Here is a 20477-nt window from a genome sequence, read left to right on the forward strand (position 1 = left end):
CGATTTTGATGAATATATATTTTTGTGTGTTTTTCAGTGTCTCTAGGTGGTTCAAATTAGACTCAGAACGCGGTATTTTGGATAAAATGGGCATTTAATTCAATAAATCTGTAATTCAAAGTCAGGACAAGCAATCAGTAATTAATTACAATAAAAAAATATTTACAGAATTTTAATGTATTATGTTTAACGCTTGGCTTTCAAACGCCGAGAAGTGGAAATGGCATTATGATTAATTAGGCATTTGTGGCCTAATTAATCATAATGCCATTTCCACTTCTGATCTATTCTAAGGGGTTCAACGTTTATTTTTCACATTTGGTTTTAAAAACCTTGACACGCAATTTTACCATCACGAAATAGCCTTAATGCAAATATATATACAAGGCCTACTTAATGTTATACATCTAATATATTCTATAAGACGAAAAAATATGTATATTTATTCATTTCCAAGGTATTTATACCCAGTTTAAAGTAGAATAACTTATATCCATTTTGAAAAATATAACTAAAAGTTAGTGTGTTTCGCTTCTATTTGTAATGAGATCGATTAATAAACTTAAATAGTGAAGTATCGCTTATTATTTAATTTATTGACTTAATATTATTTTATTCCTTGTTAACTTGTTTTTTTTTTTTAATCTATATTAATATTATAAATTCGAAAGTAACCCTGTCTGTTGTCTTTCACGGCCAACCCACTAAACCGAATTTGATAAAATTTGGTACGAAACCAGCTTAAAGGTCAAGGAAGGGCACAGGCTACATTTTATGCCTTGCAGAACTACCAATAAAAGCTACGAACAACCACTAGTTTTATTTACTATTTTAATTAAAGAGTAAATTATATATCAAAGAAAAGTTAAATAATACATAAAATGTTCAATCACGATTAATTCTCTCTACCGTGTTAAATAATATACGAGAGTATCCGACGAGAACCAATAATTAAACTCCTGAATCTTGAACAAAATAGCTTCATTACTTTCATACAAAGAGACCTTCATCAGAATCGCTCGCATCCTCCACTTCAGCGTAAATTCAATACGACTTACAAAAGGATTATTATCTTCGAACTAATTGATAAAAATAAAACAAGTAAAATAATTAAGAACGGTTTACTTGTTTTTGAAATAATGATATAAATCCGTATTCATTTTAATATGAATTTGATGAATACAGTATATACTGTCGTAGTAGCTGTCTGCGTGCCATCTGGATGGGTACCACCCATTCATTAGATGGCATTATTAACGTTATCCTCCCGGCCGACGGCAATTCTTTGTTTTGATTTCGGTTTAAGCCGTGGATATCCGGCTTTATTTGAGTTAAATTGATTCTTTTTTTCTTAGTAATTGTTACCGTAGAAGCTTAAATGTACATATGTATATGCTATATATATATACCTGAATCCTACCTATATATCATTTGTTGGTCATCTCCAAAAAAAAATGGAAATTATCTGCTTAATATGTTAATGAGAATATCATTTTTTTTCTTATCTATCTATCAATTTTTAAATTACAATATTAATGAACAAACTACTCAGGGAACCTTCGACTTATTTTTGCAGAATATCTTTTTAAATAAATTTTAACGGTTTTTTTTTAAATAAATATATCATAATAAATGCTTACCCAAACTTACACAGAACTAAATAAAAAAATACTTATAAAACTCTTAAAGATTTTTTTTATTAATAATAATTAATTAATTAATTAATCCTAAAATATCATCTGATCCTTACATAAACTGGCAAAACAAGAAAATCATGAGCGTATTTTTCGAGACAATTTTCCACGGTTTAGATTGAAACCCATATGCTGAAAATGTTCCAAACGATCGTCAATTTGATTTATATCTCTATTCCGCCATTATGGAAATCAGTTCTGAAAATGGCAAAATATTTTCACTGGTTTTAATTTTTTGTGGATTTTTAAATGAAAAGGGAAGCAAACGATCCAAAACTTTTAATGATATCCCCTAAAGAATATAATTTGGTTAAAAAATTTTTTAAATATTAATCAATGACTTTGGACGAAGCTGACAAAAAATTAATTCTTTTTTCCATGAGTGATATAATTTATTACATTTTATATTTATCATTATCTTAGTTTACTGACATTCTTAAAATACATACATCTCACCACACGTAAACCTTTTAAACATATCAAATTGCAGATATATACGAAGTATTTTAAGTGGTAGAACGTCGTCTTCAATATTGCTACTGTACAATTTATGACTACGTAAATTAATTGCAAGAATTTCAGCAGCATTTCCAGCTTTGAATGGAAACCCCTTTAGGGAAAAAATGTATCACACTTCATCTCATCAAGAATACGGGAAGTTGTCTTCTAAAGATGTTTGAACTATTGCTATTAGTTCCATTCATCTGCAAACGGAACACAATATATAATTTGAAATAAGCTGTATATTTCTGCTGATAAATTTAAGACGATCACGTTAAAAGAATAACACGGAGATGAAAAAAAACCGCAGCTTAAAAATATATTGCTGCAGTCTGAGTATTATCTTTAGAAAATTACACTTGAGACGAGTTATGTGCTACACTTGCGTGTAACAGATCTCATCAACTGATATTTTTCACGTGTAAAATTCGCTCATTTCATACAATGACGCATATTCCTTTTATACACATGGCATTTTGCGTTTATGAAATAAAACGAGTGAAGTTTTTTTTTACGTAGAAGTTCATCCCGATGCGATTAAATGATGGTTGCAAATTGTTGCATGACTGAGTTTAAGCTTGCAACAAAGATAACTGTTTACATAAATATGAATAGTAACATAAAATAAGTTTTAAGAGGTGACTGTTTTGTATGAATTGAAGAATTTTTAATTTTGTCATGTTTTATATGTTAATAGATTAAATTAAATCTATTATCATATTATTTTTATAAACATTGCTGTGAGAATATATTATTTTTGTATTGTATATCAAACAGAAATCTAAAACACAATATATTGTTATAATAATGGGAAATACATTAAGCAAGTTTGACTTTAAGCCATGCCAAGGTTGTGTAGGTACGTTTACAACACATGATAAGTTACGCGAACTATGTATTATTTTATAGTTTGGTACGTTATATCTCTTTATATTTTTAAGCCTTTCAAGGTCAACTGCTGCATATAGCTTGCCAATGAAATCAGCTGTCTAGATGTTATCCGCTGACTCGTTCAGGTCGTAAGTCCACCTTGTTTTTAAGTGTATTTTTGTTTTTGATTCGTGGTGTTCATTCGCGGACTTTCCTTTTTCATAGATTATAAGTAATCCAACCGATGTAGCGATGTCCTCTCCTGATGGTCCTTAAAAGTAAATTTGATTCGTCTTAATACAGAATTAAATTAAATGTTAAGCTGCTACTAGTTCGATTTAAATTTAAAATAAACAAACCATCAGAAAACAAATTTTACGGTTACCGATGTTGACTACGGAACACTTAAAATACAGCAATCAATTTCCCATCTACTTGGTTGGTTGTGTTTGAGTGGAAAAATATCAAGAGTTATTAGTGTCGTCCATCCATCCGACAGAATAATAAGACTTAAGAACAGTTTGATCAATATCCTCACAATTTTTATAACTAAGTTACTTTATTACTGTTGAACTAGAAATTATTTTTCCTCGTCTCCGTTTGAAATTTCCATGAAATATTTTCTACCATCTATTATCAACATTCCGTTAAGCATTTCCATTACCGTTTTTATCAAAAAATATTTTCTCAATTATTAAGAATACCCTTAAATATACACGAATATAAAGTAGCAATAAAGAAAGAAACAAAATCAATATCATTTAATAATATAACCATAACATAAAGTTTGCCTTCTTTCTCTTTTTTAAAAAAAAAAAGCAAAACACTTTTAATAAAGATTAATCGATATTTATGTAAATTGTTGACTTCTAACGTACGTTTAACGTGACTATATCGAGTACATACAGAAGTAGCATGAAGGAAGTAGATTAAAGATTTAGCTAACTTAATTCACGAATGTCTATATATAATATTTTACACGACTTAAACATTTTACCTCGGTCATGGTTCTTTATAAAACCATTGAACAAATATAATTAGCCTTGTTAATGGAATGTATAATGGAATTTAACAATATACGGTAGCTATTGTTTACTTTAACAACGTGAGAAACAAAGCCAATTATGGAAATAATTTCCTTCGATCATGAGAAAACTATTCAGGTTATTGAGTGAATAATGGAATAAAAGAAATGAGACAGACCTATATTCTGTGTGATTCTAATGAAAGACGTCGAAGAGATTCACATTGAAATAAATGACCTACCGTTTTATTTATTTTTATAGTAATCATAACTTACATATCATTTGAGCATATGTATATAATCTTACTTATTAAGGCGAGGACATACGTGAAATAGCAAAATTTGGGTTGTGTTGCTTCCTTTTTTTCTTAGTAATAGTTACTGGAAAAACATTAAAAAATAGATAATACTAGTTAGTCTCGTGGGCTTCGCTCGCGTTTCAGGGGCTGGTCGACATATATTGGGGAAAAACATAGCCTAGGTTGCTAAGAGTTGCAGCTTGCTTTATACCAAATGTTACAGAGTTATTTTGCGCATATAATATTTGTGTAGATGTTAATCTACACGACATAAATAATTTAATCATTGTTTCAAAAACGATTAAACGAGTTTGCAGAGTACGTACACTCTTGAATTTCGATTATTTGGGCAAGCTGGTGATTAAAATTATTATTAATATTTAATGAAATAAACTTCATAATGATACTCTGTTGACAATTTTGAAAATACCATATATTAAACATAATCTAGTTTTTTAATGTTAATTTAATATGCGTAATTCTAAGGACTTACAATTAGATTTTTTTTTTTAATAATTAGATATAAACAAATTTTACCGCAATATTTTTTTCTGATCATTTTAATACTCGTATTTGTAACAATAGTTTTCCATATCGTAAAGTGTTAATTTTATTTATGAAGTGTTCTTAAATTTGTTACTATTACGAATACGAGGTTTAATAGTTTTAAATAAAAATATCAAAGGTATTTGTTGAACTGCATAGATTTAATAATAATATTATTCTTTAAAATGTTAATTGATATTGTATATTCAAAAATTTAATAATTTCGTTTCATTAATTAAATTTAAATTATCAACCAAAACGAAAGCTACATTTTGTTATAATCGAAATATTGTTTAGTATATTTAAGTATATAACCGTTTTTAAGCATCAATAATAAACGCTGACGCATGCCTACCTTGTACTATATAGAACACGCATCGTCGAACACGGCGCGGAGGTGGTTGGTGATCCAGAACACGATAGGTGAACAAGCAAATATTATGGGAAAGAACGTATTTAAAACAACGGAAAAAATATACGTGTATATAACATATGGATTGTTTAATCTGTATACGTTTCTATAGCATTCAGCCAATTGAACTGAACACATACACTTGAAACTTGTTCGCAAGTTGTATCGGATAACTTCTCAAAAAATCGACTAAGTGGGAGTCGGACTCGCGCACGAGGGGTTCCGTAACCGTTCAGACGGACGAACGGACGGACAGCGGCGTCTTAGGGACCCGTTTTACTCTTTGGGTACGGAACCCAAAAACTCTTTTCATTCAGTGAATTTTAAACAAATGAACTTCAGAACTGTTCTTTTATAATTGCTTTAAATCATATCGGTGTATTTTATGTTCACAAAGGAACGAAATGTTTTAATAAAAATAAATGAATATTTATCTTGGTTTGACACGAAAACAACTAGTTTTTAATTAAACTTGGCATGTTAATAACTATTATTGGGAATCGGTATAGGAAACTAACGGACTGTGTTAGACGGCAAAGTGTTAGCAAAAAAAACCCGACCACTATTAAATATTATCTTATATAAGCAAATTCTTTATAAAGTAGTACGCTCTGTTGATCTGTAAAGAATACTCCACAGGCGACTCATTAAATATTTAGATATCGCGCTAATGATCTTTATCCGGCCTTTTTTCATCCAGACTATTATACTTAGTAATTTAAAAAAAAATAATCTTGTAACTTTAACGTCTCAATACATAAAGAGATATATGCTTTATTACGATATTATTATGATATCAAATTACTTGCTACAAATTATATTAAAATAGATTTAAAATCAAAACTCAACGTAGAAATCTCTAGTAAATAATTAAATTATGATCCATGCTACTCTAATCGAAATGCTTTTATGTACAGTATGTAATAATGAATCAAAAGTTTACTTCAGCTGAATAATGAATTATGAATGAATATGTATTCTAATAGGTATTGTGTCAGTGCATATAAAATGAAAGTAAAATTTGTTTGTTTTTTTTCGATAGCACATTTTTTTTATGCAACAAAGCATTATGAATAATATGTAGAACAATAAAACATATAAGTTTCTAGCATTTAATAAAGGAAACAAACGGTTTGTTTTCAAATCACACTAATGGATATAAATATGTTTTAGCGAGGTAAGCTTTTATTTGTTTACTTACGGACTAATCCGATTGATACAGAACTTTCAAATTATGATCGGCTTAGGACATGTATTATATATAATGTTTTTAAATTGTTTATTTTTATCACACGACTGTCCAATAAAGGAATGTAATATTGTCAGAGTTTACGTATGTATGTGAGGTCATTTATTCCACCATAACTTTTTAATTCCTGAACCAATTGCGATGTATATGGTATCGTTAGAATTCTTCCATTATTTTGAAAGTGAGACTGACTAAATAATTCATTTATTCATGGTAGTCGTATTATTTAATTTTAAGAATAAAGATTTTATAAATCTACAAAATGTATACAAAACAAATCGTTGTGAGAGTATCTCTTTAATAAATCTATATAATCATTTTTATTTTTCAAAAATGTGCAAATGTGTGATTTACTTCTAGGACTTCGTGCAAGCCCGTCTGAGTTGGTAACACCCACAGATATTCTACCGCCAAACAACAGTACTCAGTATTGTTTTGTTCCGGTTTGAAGGATGAGTGAGTCAGTGTAACTTTCTAGTAACACTGACTCACTCACCCCTGCACAAAGGACATAACATCTTAGTTAGGACGAGGTTTACGCATTGGCGATGTAAGCTCCATGGTGACCACTTAGCATCATGTGGCCCATTTGCTCGTCTTCATACCTATATAATATAAAAAAGTTTATATTGATTTAACTTGAGAACATTAAAAAACATATTTGAATAAACCCTTATTTTAATTGAGAAGTCGGGATGTTCGGGTAGTATAAATAAAAATATATTCAGGTAGGCATTCAAAAATATATTTTCATTTTCTTGTAAAGGCAATAAAAATAATTCAATAATAATTGTTTTTATGAAAATATATATCGTATTCATTTACTTATCAATAACATTGTTTCATTTTGTGTATTTTTATAAATTTAAATTTTGTAATATGCTAGCGACCCGCCGGCTTCGCACGGGTGCAATGCTGGTACTAAACATACTATAGAATGTCTTACAACATTCACAGTTTTTCAGTCATTAGACACTATGTACCTGCTTACATGCAGTAAAACGCCATATTGATTTATATTAAATGCACAATGTATTTATGGTATGTAATTGGAAAAGGATTAATGGTGTATTGCTTAAAATCGCTTCGAAAATAAGCCATAATTTATATTATTACTCGTAAAATGTAATGGATAAAAAATGGTTTTTGTGGGTTACTCCGAAGAGTTAGACTTATATCATCACGGACTTTTTTGAAGACCTTTTTAAGGTGTACAGTACTTTAGTACATTATTTTGATCTATCTCATAGGGTTCAGTCAGCATTTGCAATGTAATCGCAAAAAAAAGTGTTTAGGCACCTTTAAAACCTCTAAACACCTCTAGACACCTCTAAAATTATCAGTGTTTCTCTACGATATTGTGCATGTATTACATATAAACCTTCCTCTTGAATCAATCCGTTGTATAATTTTAAAGATCTAAGTATACACAGGGACAGACAGTGGTCAGCGACTTTGTTTTATACTATGTAATTATTTTAATTGTGTAATTATTTTTTATGAAAACATAAAATCTATTTATTAAATATATTTATGAAATATTCTAAAACTATAACTTCTTAGTAATAATAAGAAATATAAATTCAGTCTGATTTTCCTAATGCAATAGTGTGTTTCGAGTTTCAAGTACATAAAAAAATTGTGCTAGATATTATTTCAGACAAAATGACATCAGTAATAAACAACATCCAGCAATCCTGTTCTGATCACTTAGCTTGCCACACTCAAGGTGGTGTAACAATAGTATTTTTAGATCGTGTTTATACGTTAAGTTTCTATAGTGCTTTCTGAGACGTAGTTTCATCTTTCCATCCGTAAATCTATTTGAATCGTAAACACACAATTTTGTTCGAATATTTTGAACATAACATAGTTGAAATACTGAGAGAAAAAAATATATAATACCCAAAAAACATGAAATTATATTACAGTAATTTTTACTACGGTCAATCATAACTGTCTGTGCACTTAAAGAGCATGGAGTTGCCTTTACAGACAACTTAAAACTTACCAATGACTTAAACTTAGTCGTAAAGATGGAGAGACTAAGTAACTGCAGCAACTTGAACATACAGACACCATATTGGTTGCAGGTCACATTGACTCAGCATCGACAACGGCGGGTTTAAAGTCATTTTGCTTTCCTTGTACACGGATGGAATAAAAATTATCCATTTTATTTTAAATAGATAGCCAAATAGGAAGACTTGAAACATCATTGTAAACAAAGAACCATTAACCCTTGTTTTCTCAATGAGACGTCCTGAGAAATGTTCTTAAAATGGCTTAAACTCAGTCTTAAGTCTTATTTTGGTTCCACGAACAAAGTGTATAAAGTTTAAGAGTTTGCTGTAGACGAAGTTCAGGGCATTTAAGACTATAATTTATAGTAAAAAGGCGACAAATTTAAATAACACTTTTCGCTATTTCTTCTTAGAAAACCTCATTTATACGTTATAATACTTTCAATAAATAACAAAAAAACCTCCCTCGCTTTGATGTCCGCTAAAAAGCAATTATTGACTATTAGAAAAGTTTTTCTAATTTGGATTTCGTATAAGTATTATAAACCGATAACAATACAATGATATCATAATATTTTTTCAATTCAATTTTCATTATAACGGATATATTTACTCTTATTAAACTAAAAAGGGTCAGGGTGCTTCCCTCTTATATTTTATGACTTTTACATTTACGAATTGCTAGCGATAAAAATTCGATTAAGCACCCTACGATTTCTCGCGTTAATTTATTCAAATATATAACAATATATTATACTTTTAAGTGAACGTTTTATTTAATACAATTAAAAATTAAAACGTCATTAATATGTTGTGAGAATAATTTTCTATTACAATACTTTACATATAAAACGCTATGAAATTGAATGCGCAAACAAGTAAAAGACTGTATAAAAGCCGGTTCACGATAAAAAATTATATCCTCATAACAAAGAGCAAGCGGCGGCTTTATTCAGTAAAGTCCACTTTGTTCCAATTCGAGACAACAACAGCTGAACGAGCCAGTTGTCATAGTTCCACAGTTCCAATATTGGCAAAGTTAGCCGCCACAAAATGGACCAGCCCACATTTAACATTCGTTGCATCCCAGTCACGTTACGTCATCCTAAGCTCTGTAATCATTGCTCCACTACGGTCTACGGGTACTATACTATCTAATACACTCGAATAATGGAATATTATCGAAGCAGGCGCACTTGTAAATAATATGATCATTATTGAAAATTATGAACACAACGTATTTTGCTTTTTAATAAATATCTAATGAATCCTTTTGAAATTTTGTTATACATAAATAACAAAACCCAACTTCAAATATTTTAACATCATTACTGCTTTCAATCTAGAAATTGTTAACATTTAATACAACGCTTTTGTTATGTTCAAAAGGCCGTAAACAAAATTCTCGAGCTGAAAAATCTTGTGCTGCGTTCTTTTCTTCGTGGCGGGACAAAGTGTAAGGACTCGTTAACAAACGACTTGAAGACTAGCAAGTTTTTGCACTCATTAAGAAAGACAAAACCCTGTTTCCTCATCCCAGTTGGAAAGCTAAACTGTCTTTTTGCATTCCATTTACGTCAAATTCACTAAAACTGTATTGTTTTATTAATTTCATTCTTGCCGGCTTCATATTGGGAGGTTATCAATTCGGCTGTTTTTATAAGATTGACGATATTTATTTATGGTTTTATATTATACTAATTGTCGCCCACGTTATTTGAATTGAAGAGTTAAATAGGGGTAGGAAACTAGTTACTAGTAACCTGTGCTTATATTAATCAATATATTCGGTAATCGTGAACTAGTTTGCAGGTATTACTAGTTTGATCATAGAAGAAATAATATTTCTACTTAGTAGTATATACCTATAATTTCCTAGCCTTATAGTTAAGGCTAGGAAATTAGGGATTCATCACTTGTTTCATTAAATGGTGCTCTTTATTCCTGCAGCGTTTTAATGGCCTATTTATCTATTAATAGTATTAAACGAAATCGCTGCCTGTCTGTATCTGTAATTCCACTTACTTCTTCTAAATCACGCAATCGATTTTGATACGGTTTTTACAAATAAAAGACATATGTATGTTTGTTAATAATTTGCGCAAATTGCTAAACTATGACTGTGTTTGACCAGAAAAACAGTTGTCTAGTTATTCATGGTAACGTTGACTACATCAAACAGTGTACTAGAAAAGATGCGTTAGATAGCATGTTTCTATCTTCTAAGGTACACTCATAAAACTATTGTTAGCTATTACAAAATTTCCAAAAGGTATTTGGTAACCCATTTTCTGCAATGAATTATTAATCCTTATTCAGATGAGGATTATTCATTTGCAGTTTAGCAGCGTCCAAAATAAATATTCATATCATTTTCTTTATTAGTAAATTGCACCCTTGTGAGACCGGGTTGAGTTACTAGTATTAAATATAGTAAACTATACATATTTACCATTAAATAAAAACATTTACCTATACACAAACTTGTAAACTCAAACATAAAAATTTATATTACGATGAAGGCTAAGAATTTGTTTATTTCCATTTTCCATTTTTTTTTAATTTAATTTTATTAATATTAACCCACCTAGTAATAATATGAAGTGTATAAATTATAAATTCACAGTTTTTTGAATAACTATACATTAATACAGTTGAAATAAGTATTCTTTTTTATAATGTCGAACTCGAGCAAACAAATTGTCTTAAGAATATGTAAAGATTTTTATCTTTACATATTCTGAACTACTCGATGACTTGTAAGTGGTTCTTCTTAGTGCTTCATTCTTTTCAATCGTGACTTATTCCTTCGCTATAAATGTAGATAAAAATCTAAATTCACTTTAAAGGATCTTGTATAAGACTCTTCGGAGTGACAAGGAGTTATTAGTCACGGTAAACGAACAGAAATATCTGCTAATAATATGCGAATATATGTTGACGACGCAGAAACGGTGCTTTTACGCATAAATAAAATAGAAATTTTGAGAGTAGGAATTAATGGAAGTAGTATTATAATACTTTATAATTAATTGTAGGTTAAAAACGAGACTAAAATAATTTTTATTTAACCGGAAACAAACTGTTTTGTTTACTACAAGCCTACATACATACATAGGGTATGAAATCAAATGCAATAAGAATCTAAATACTATTTAATCAAGTAGGCTCCTGAAAACATTTTTGCTACTGAGAGAGCCCTGATTCTTCGCCATTATCATAGCCAGACTGACTTCTTTCTAGCAAAGATTGAGACACAGTACTCATTCAATTCGACTGCAACTTGCGTCGGTGCTTTTTTTTATTGTTGTTTTTGTACTTATTAATGTTATAACTTTAGGTTGTTTTATTACCTGAAATGACTTTTTTTTTTTGAATTGACGTGTTATTACACAGTAATTACTCTTTTCTATTATTTTAATTACAGAGTTTTAATTACAGAGAGTCAATCAAATACAATAATATTTATATATTATAATATATTCTGCCTGAAAATCAACAACTGTTCCATTTTTGGAACTGATACTTTCTATTGTATACGCTTTTATACAATATTATTTGAACTTGTTTTTTTGTTATTGTCTGTTATTTAATACATAATTAAAGAGCAAGCGACTTCCTTACAACTGGGTGTCCCACGACAAATATATTTTTATTGATTATATTTTTTTGAAAAAAGATTTACATTTATTAATAGGTCGATTTAAAAATTACATATTAAATTGTGTCACAATAGCTCATTCACAAAAACATCGCAAAAGGAGTCCCAAGCTCGATCGCTTGTACATATCTACTTACTACCAATTCCGTTTCTGACTTTTAAACTGACGATATATATTTTCTTACCTTTCATGTTACTCATCTATTAAAATTTGTCTTGAATTTTTTTATTAGAGCCGAGATGGCCCAGTGGTTAGAACGCGTGCATCTTAACCGATGATTTCGGGTTCAAACCCAGGCAGGTACCACTGAATTTTCATGTGCTTAATTTGTGTTTATAATTCATCTCGTGCTCGGCGGTGAAGGAAAACATCGTGAGGAAACCTGCATGTGTCTAATTTTCAACGAAATTCTGCCACATGTGTATTCCACCAACCCGCATTGGAGCAGCGTGGTGGAATATGCTCCATACCTTCTCCTCAACGGGAGAGGAGGCCTTAGCCCAGCAGTGGGAAATTTACAGGCTGATTATGTTATGTTATGTTATTTTTTTATTAACGTTACACTAAATCATATATTAAACGGACAGGATAAATATTTTAACAAATATATTAAAAGAATGAATACGCAATGTTTCTATTTATTTATATTTTATGTTCGCTCCATTTACAATATCTAAATGTTTCACAGCGTGACATATTTCTCATATTTGGAAATGGATCCGAGGCTAAATTTCGTTACATTATGATCTACACAAACAAATGATTCATATACAAAAATAAATAGAACAAGAGCGATGTTTAAAAAATCGTCCGTTTTATCATAAAATTTCTAACGATTTATCTTTTCTGAAGTTGTCGTCGCATTACGTCAGTCGTAAGTCTGTTCTATGACGTCAATTTTGCTCAACGCTTGTAATTATATTCGACGCTTTATTATCTCATACAATACATTTTCAGGCTAGAGCAAACACAAATAAGCTTGCTCTAAAAATTGTTTTAAAAATAAATGCAACGTTTTAAATAACAGATTACTTGTTTTCAGTAAATATGTCTCGAAATGATCGGAAAACATTGTGTTAAATTTGTTTCACTATATGCTGTTGTAATAATAATTCTGTAATATATTCAAGCTTCAGGCAGCAAATGAGTAAACCACAAGAGCGGTTTTAGTGAATGAAAACGATTTATAAGAGCATATATTCTTTATAACGGAGATGGCGAGCGTATTAAACATGTGAATTTAAAGAGAATTGCGGATTCAAACTCTGGCAAGCACCACTGAATATTATGAACATAATTTGTGTTCATAATTAATTTCCTTTATTATTGGTGCCTGTATGTGTAGAATGAAAATCAGCCACATGTCATCTCCTCAAAATTGTGACTAGCTTATATTACTGAAGTGGATAAAAAATATTTTTATTCGTATATAATAACACAATTTCGATTAGTATCATAAACCTGCAATTTCCTTTGTAATGATAGAAGTAGTATATATATTATACTATAATATATATATAATATATATACTATAATATATACGAACTGATGTTAATATTTTAAAATGAACACTCATTTGAAATGTAAGCTAAATAATATCCCTTAGAGCAAAAACTCATCTTAATTAATGATTTTAGACAATCACGACTGAAAGTAGAGAAAAAAGTAATAAAACTCCATAGGATAAGCTATAAATTGCCTTATGTGGAGAGAAACGCGACCGAACGCCCGAAATTGAATGAGATCATTGCCAAAATTGTTTCTGTAGATCCCTTAGGTAATATTTAATTCATGTCAAACATCCTCCAATGTCCGTTACTGCTATAAAAGATGTTAAATTCACTGTCCGTGGTCAATTTTGTGTATTTATTTTGTTATCCTATTAAAGAAGCCTAATCTCTATTATAAATACGTAAACACGATTGTTTATTCGTTTGTATAACTTTTATTTCTTAATCTCAATCATAATTAATTTGAATAAACTTTGTAGGGGATACATAACCTGTTAACTCACCTCCTAACAAAACGTAAACTAATCTTAAATTATTTTAAACATAAAATATATACAATAATAGTCAATGCTACAAAAACGATACAATTTACACTTCCCTACTTATATAATAAATACGATAGTAACTCCGTTTGTCTGTCCGTCTATCTGTCTATTGCTCTTTCAAGGCCAAACAACTGAACCGAATTTGATGAAATTCGATTTGAAGTAAGCTTAAACCCCAAGAAACCTCACGAGTAACCTTTAAAACGCGATCGACATCGCGGGCGACAACTATTAAAAAATAAAGATAAATAACGAAATGTCTGCTCGTGGAACAGGTATAAAAACTGAACAATAACCAGCAGTGGATACTGCTACGAAAGTATTCATACAATGGAATGGTTTGAAATATTTTTTGATTATAAAACAAATGCAACTTTCCTTTTTAATGGTCTCAGTTGCTGGCCTTTTATCTGTGGAAACTGTTGTTCAATTTGAAATACCCAAGCTGTATAACGTTGTATAGTTTGTGCTTGAAGTATGAACAGGTTCTGTTTTAAATATTAATTTCTAATGATTCCATTAATTCATATCAATTATTATTGGTACTATTAGTAAGATTTTTTATGATTTAGGTTGGCGGACGAGCTAATGTGCCACCTGATGGTGAGTGGTCACCACCACCCATAGACAATAGCGATGTATCAAATATTAACGATTCATTACATCGCCAATAAATAAATTATAACTGTCAACAGTTTTATGACAATAATCAAATAGCTGTTATTCGGAATAATTATTGATGAACAAAAAAGATAAGCTGTTTAAATTAATTCAGCTATAAAATGGTTGAAGATCCGAATACAAGGCACGTTAGGATTCAATACATTAAATCTCATCATGAATTTATACCATAGCATAATGAAAAAAGTAATTGTCTTTCTGCATAAACTGGATAAATATCTTATATTATGTTATGTTCGAGAAATTTACAATTCTTTCGTACTAAGTTTTCGTGCATGTATTATGTATTGGCAATTTGGCAGCTTTCCCTTGTAAAACATCCGGACCGACTATTTTCTCCCTCCTTATCTGACACGATAAACTATTCAAAAATTACTGAATTTAATATTGCGTTAAGCCAGAAAAACAAACAAATAGATCTCAACTCTTTATCATAATACAAGCTAAAGGTATTTTTTTAATTATCATAATTATTGTTTACAGAAAACACGTTCACAGTCGTGGTGGAAAAAGATGGACGAGGATTGGGAATGTCGGTTTGTGGTGGAAGCGGTCTCGTAAGGATAAGAAGATTGTACCCGCCACAACCTGCCTGGCGTACTGGCAGGCTCGCTCAGAAGGATCTCCTGTTATCAGCCAACGGCGTACCCCTTGCTGGACTCAGCACTTACGTAAGTACAATAATAGTTTGTTTTTTCAATAAAAAAATTGAAAAATATTAACAACTAATAATATAAGTTCAACTAAAGTAGATATTTGAATATTTAAATATTGATGAACTTCTAAACTCGATGAAATGAATATAAATATACTTAGGCTTTCTACTTTACGACTAAAAATGTTTTAAAAAACTTTAAAATTAAAAAATGATGCGCAAATTCCATCAGCTCCTCGTTTATCTTCAATCTGAAAACACAATTTATTCTCAAACGGAAATTAAAATATTGAAAATTTAATAAACTCCACGAAATTATTTGATCGGCCAATTTTCCTTATAAATTTTTTAGCAAGAAAAGCATTTGCTAGCGACTACCAATAAAATGTTATAATAAAGCGAGGCTATGCAAACTGAACCAACATTACAAAAACATTGACCGTTAAAATACATTTATTCGGAAGTAGAGTTACAGAATAAATTGATTCATGATTCTAAAAATATTGAGTAAGAAACGGAGAAACTCCGAAATGGAATTCGTAAAATATTATGCCGGCGGAAAATAAATACGTGCATTTAAATTGGAAATTCTCGTAGCCCTTTCTACAACCAAGAACCGAGTAATAAACATAAAAACTTTTATATAAACGTCAACACAGCTTGCTACGAGACGTACAGTTTGTAATAAGGTGAGTAATGTCGGCCACGGAAATATTATGACCTTTCTTCGACGCCTGCAACAATTCATGATATGAAAAGCTATGTCATATTCTCGCTGGTGTACATTTAACGTTATGAAAAAGTTGTAATTACGAGCTCTCAAATAGTTTATAATCTTACTATATTTCTTGCTCAATCCTAGGCAAAATTTGTGTTGTTTTGTTATATTTGAGCCCAACGTAGAACTGAACGCCTATTTGGAACAAATCAGGGTAGCAGACGCTGTATCACATTGTAAAGGATTTCTTTTTTTTTATGAATACATTGTGGTTTTTACGTTCACTTCCAGATTTTGGGTACTACTTAGGTGTTCTTATTGTTATATTTCTATTACTTTACATTTAAATAAATGCACTGTTTGTACAGTTGTTATGGATTTTTTTTTCTAAATAAAGCTTTTCTTTCTTTTCTTTTAATTGAACGACGACCTTTAAACAAAAATTTACTATCATGACTGTTTTTTTTTACTTATTTTTACTAGCTTATTGTATCTTAAAAACATTTCTGCATGTATAATTTATAAGTATAAAAACATTTACTAATACGTATTTTTAGATTAAAATTTATTTTTAAGTAAAAAGGCTACAGATGAAGTGTTCGATTAATTTCTCTGAACGCATCACATTAAAACAATCAGATAATTTAAAACTATAAAAAATATATTATATACTCGTACATAAAAAAATATGTTTAAAATGAATAATGTCATTTTAGAAGCTTTTATCAAAAACAGAAAGCTTACGTGGTATACATTTTAAACCTGAATATAAAATTATTACAGTCGCCGCTCCAAACTTTACCATTTCATCCAACGCCACACGAACAAAGCCATAACACCTCGTACTTTATATATACTTATAACTTCCTAGTTAAAAACAGTTTATCGTAGTCTGTCATTGTGCTATTGTTTCTATAGACGCGCAGAGAATTGAAGACAACACTCTTATTATTGCACGTAGCACGCCAATAATGTCTGAACATCGGGAAACTTTGTCTCACGTTGTATCCGAAGCTGTAAACACATGTCGCCGATAACGTGTTCGAGAAACTTCGGAATTCATTGAAGACAAGCTGTGTCTTTTGATCACGAACGTAGTTTAAGAATACGGAATTATTCAAATACTTGTATGTGAGAGTATACATTATTTGACGATAGCGTTACCAAATTTTAATACAATTGAATTTGACAAATAATAAAATAATTATGAAATAAAAAGCATCCGTTAAAATTGTATAGTGTTTTCATTTCGAAATCAAATTGAATATTCATTTTTATATTCATTCACACTGACGATATTTGACCGTAATTGTGTTTTCACGAGGTTAACAAAAAGGAGTCCGTATTTATTTAACAAGTAACAGGAACAAATTTATAAATCAATGTGTTTGTAAATGATTACTGGGCAACAGAATTCAATTTCATTTCATATTTTCCTCGTATGCTGACCGAGAGAATAAAATGTGCGAGATTTTAATATTGCCCTGATTAAATAAAGCCCCGGTATCTATATACGGACGTACGAAGGACCCTGCAATTAGTGATTTAACAATAAGTTCTATTTTTAATTTAGGAATTAAAGTAATTAAAAAGGAAGTGAAGTAACAAAGAGCCGCTTAATACGCAAACATTTCTCTCCGATTAATGAAAATTATCGAGGATTTGAGCATATTCTATTTGCATGTAGATTACGAATTAGAATGTGAACGCAATTTAAGCACTTAAAACTGTGTCGTGATTACCCGATTTAAAGCTTTAATTAATTGACAAAAATATATATGTTGCAGTATCAAACGTAAAAAAGAACCAATAAACAATACCACTTCAAAACATCCTCCAAGATAGCCGAAGTCGTTCAATATTTTTTACTTAATCTGATTTTGGCATCGACTGACTAGATCTTAGAGTGCACAAGTTTGTGCGCAACGACGGTGCACTACGGTAAGATACGAAGACTATCTGACACAATCAGCAAGTAATTAGGCGCCAGGACCAACTGCCTTACGTACTTTCCGAGGCACGGGAGTGTATTTTCTTATCCCGACAAGTTAGTCAAACCTCCGGGACCTCGGAATCTCCTAAAGAATAATCGAGCTATTACTCCAGTTATAAAAACATGTAGACCATTTGAATAATTTCAACGTATCAATATTTATCATTTATGTCACCTTTTCTTAACGAGGCCGTCAACTGAGGTCACAACACAAAGCACTTTTTCATATCTAACAATAACGGTATCTTTTGTCACTTCGATACGATACACAAAGCGACTGAATAAAGACCTAACCTCTGTTGGTGTCACTTGAAAAATAGATGGCCCCTTTGTCTCAGTGAATTAGTAGTCGACATAACTATGGCCGCTAAATGTTAGAATTAGTCTAGAGTTCTCGCTTCAGTTACTCTATTTAATTAAATAATAGACTTTATTCAAGTATAGTTTACATTCAGCTTGAATTACATGTGAAATTCGGCTTCAACTGAATTTCAGACCGTGTTTAATGAGACCTTGAAGGTGTTTAATCGTATAGTTTAACTATCTTTGAAACTCCATCATAGTAAACTCGCTTAATAGCAAAAATATATACTAAAAGCGTTATTGTTTCACATATTTTTGTCGTAATAAATAAATAGACAATTTTTTATAAGTCAATTAAAAAAAAATTACTGTCGTTTAATAATATTAATCATTATTGCCTCTTTATGTATTCGAATTCTATATAAAAACTATTAGTCACGAAACAATGCTAAATATGTATAAATTAAATGGTTAAATGTTTACTAATTTAACTTTTTTTTTTAAACCACGTTATAGCCACATCAAGAACGACCAAACGCTTACTCGATCAATACTCACAATCCCACAGAATGGCTTATTGCTTCAATAACCTCGGTTTTGGCTGGGCTATTAAACGCGGCGTAGGCCAACAATATATAGTACACCAATAAGAGTTATCTCTTTGACAATTGCATTCTAAATTACGAGATATCACGTTATAAAACTACTTTGACTAAATTTACAAAATCTACTTAAAAATATTAAAGATTTATTTTTGTATAGTCTTAATTATAATCCCATTATGTCAAAATTAAACCAAATCGTAAAGACTTATAGGATAAATGTGTGTTTATATCGTCCAAACAAACCGGTATAAATAGTAGATATAAGTACAGTAGATAAATAATAAATAAATAAATTTTGGACAACATCACATACATTACTCTGATCCCAATGTAAGTAGCTGAAGCACTTGTGTTATGGAAATCAAAAGTAACGTAGGTACCACTAACACCCAGACTACCAGACGACTAGAATATTAATATACATTTTTTATTAGCCATTCATCGTTTATCCATATAAAAGTTATTTAGTTAACAATCACTTATATGAGTTTGATCTACTCTATCCCAATTAGAATCATCAATTTGTAAGAAACTCTTCCATAAGTAATTAGCGTTAAAAAGTAAAGAAACATGCTTTTTTGTACCGTAATTTATTTAATTTACCTAATTGCAAAGAACTATTATTTTAAGCATTGCTTAAACTAGTATAATTAGTCAATTGCCCTTAAAAACATGACGTAATCAAATAAGATAGTTTTAAAATCCAATTGACTAGCATAACCTAGTTAATAATAACTTTTTAAAAAGCTAAGCTAATAATAACTTTCTTCCTCATCGTACAAAATAAATAATTTAAATGAAACTGTTTATAAGCTCGTTCTGAAACGTTTACCAATTTAATATTTTATCAATACCAGGAGGCTCTTGAAGTTCTTCGCACGGCTTCGACAAGGGTAGAGTTACGAGTGTGCCGGCCGCCAAGCGATGTCCTCGAGAGTGTCACGCCGCCGGACCCTCCGACCCCCCCAGCTCGGACGCCACACCCGCCACACTTACCCCTCGACCCTCTTAACTGCCATCCTTTACACGCAAGGTGAGATATCTCAAGCACTTAATCAAAATATAATCTCACAACAATCCGAAAAACATACTAAATTAAACATTTATATAGTTTATTATTCTTGAATACGTGGACAGATGGATTTATTCAAGTTCATTTGTAAATTGATAATTTAATAAACACAA

The 20477-nt window shown here is 30.4% G+C and overlaps 1 protein-coding gene across 5 annotated transcripts in view; it reads left to right on the forward strand.

The window, feature by feature from the left end:
- The window catches only part of LOC113403518 (uncharacterized), a 100342-nt gene that overhangs the window by 65867 nt on the left and 13998 nt on the right, over window positions 1-20477 (forward strand). For all 5 annotated transcript variants that reach the window (XM_064215945.1, XM_064215947.1, XM_064215946.1 and 2 more), the window contains exons 4-5: window positions 15502-15689; window positions 20150-20325. In XM_064215945.1, coding sequence (XP_064072015.1) covers window positions 15502-15689; window positions 20150-20325 — 364 coding nt within the window. The remainder of the gene's footprint in view (window positions 1-15501; window positions 15690-20149; window positions 20326-20477) is intronic.

Source organism: Vanessa tameamea, chromosome 10 (assembly GCF_037043105.1).
Source record: "Vanessa tameamea isolate UH-Manoa-2023 chromosome 10, ilVanTame1 primary haplotype, whole genome shotgun sequence".
Taxonomy (NCBI): domain Eukaryota; kingdom Metazoa; phylum Arthropoda; class Insecta; order Lepidoptera; family Nymphalidae; genus Vanessa; species Vanessa tameamea.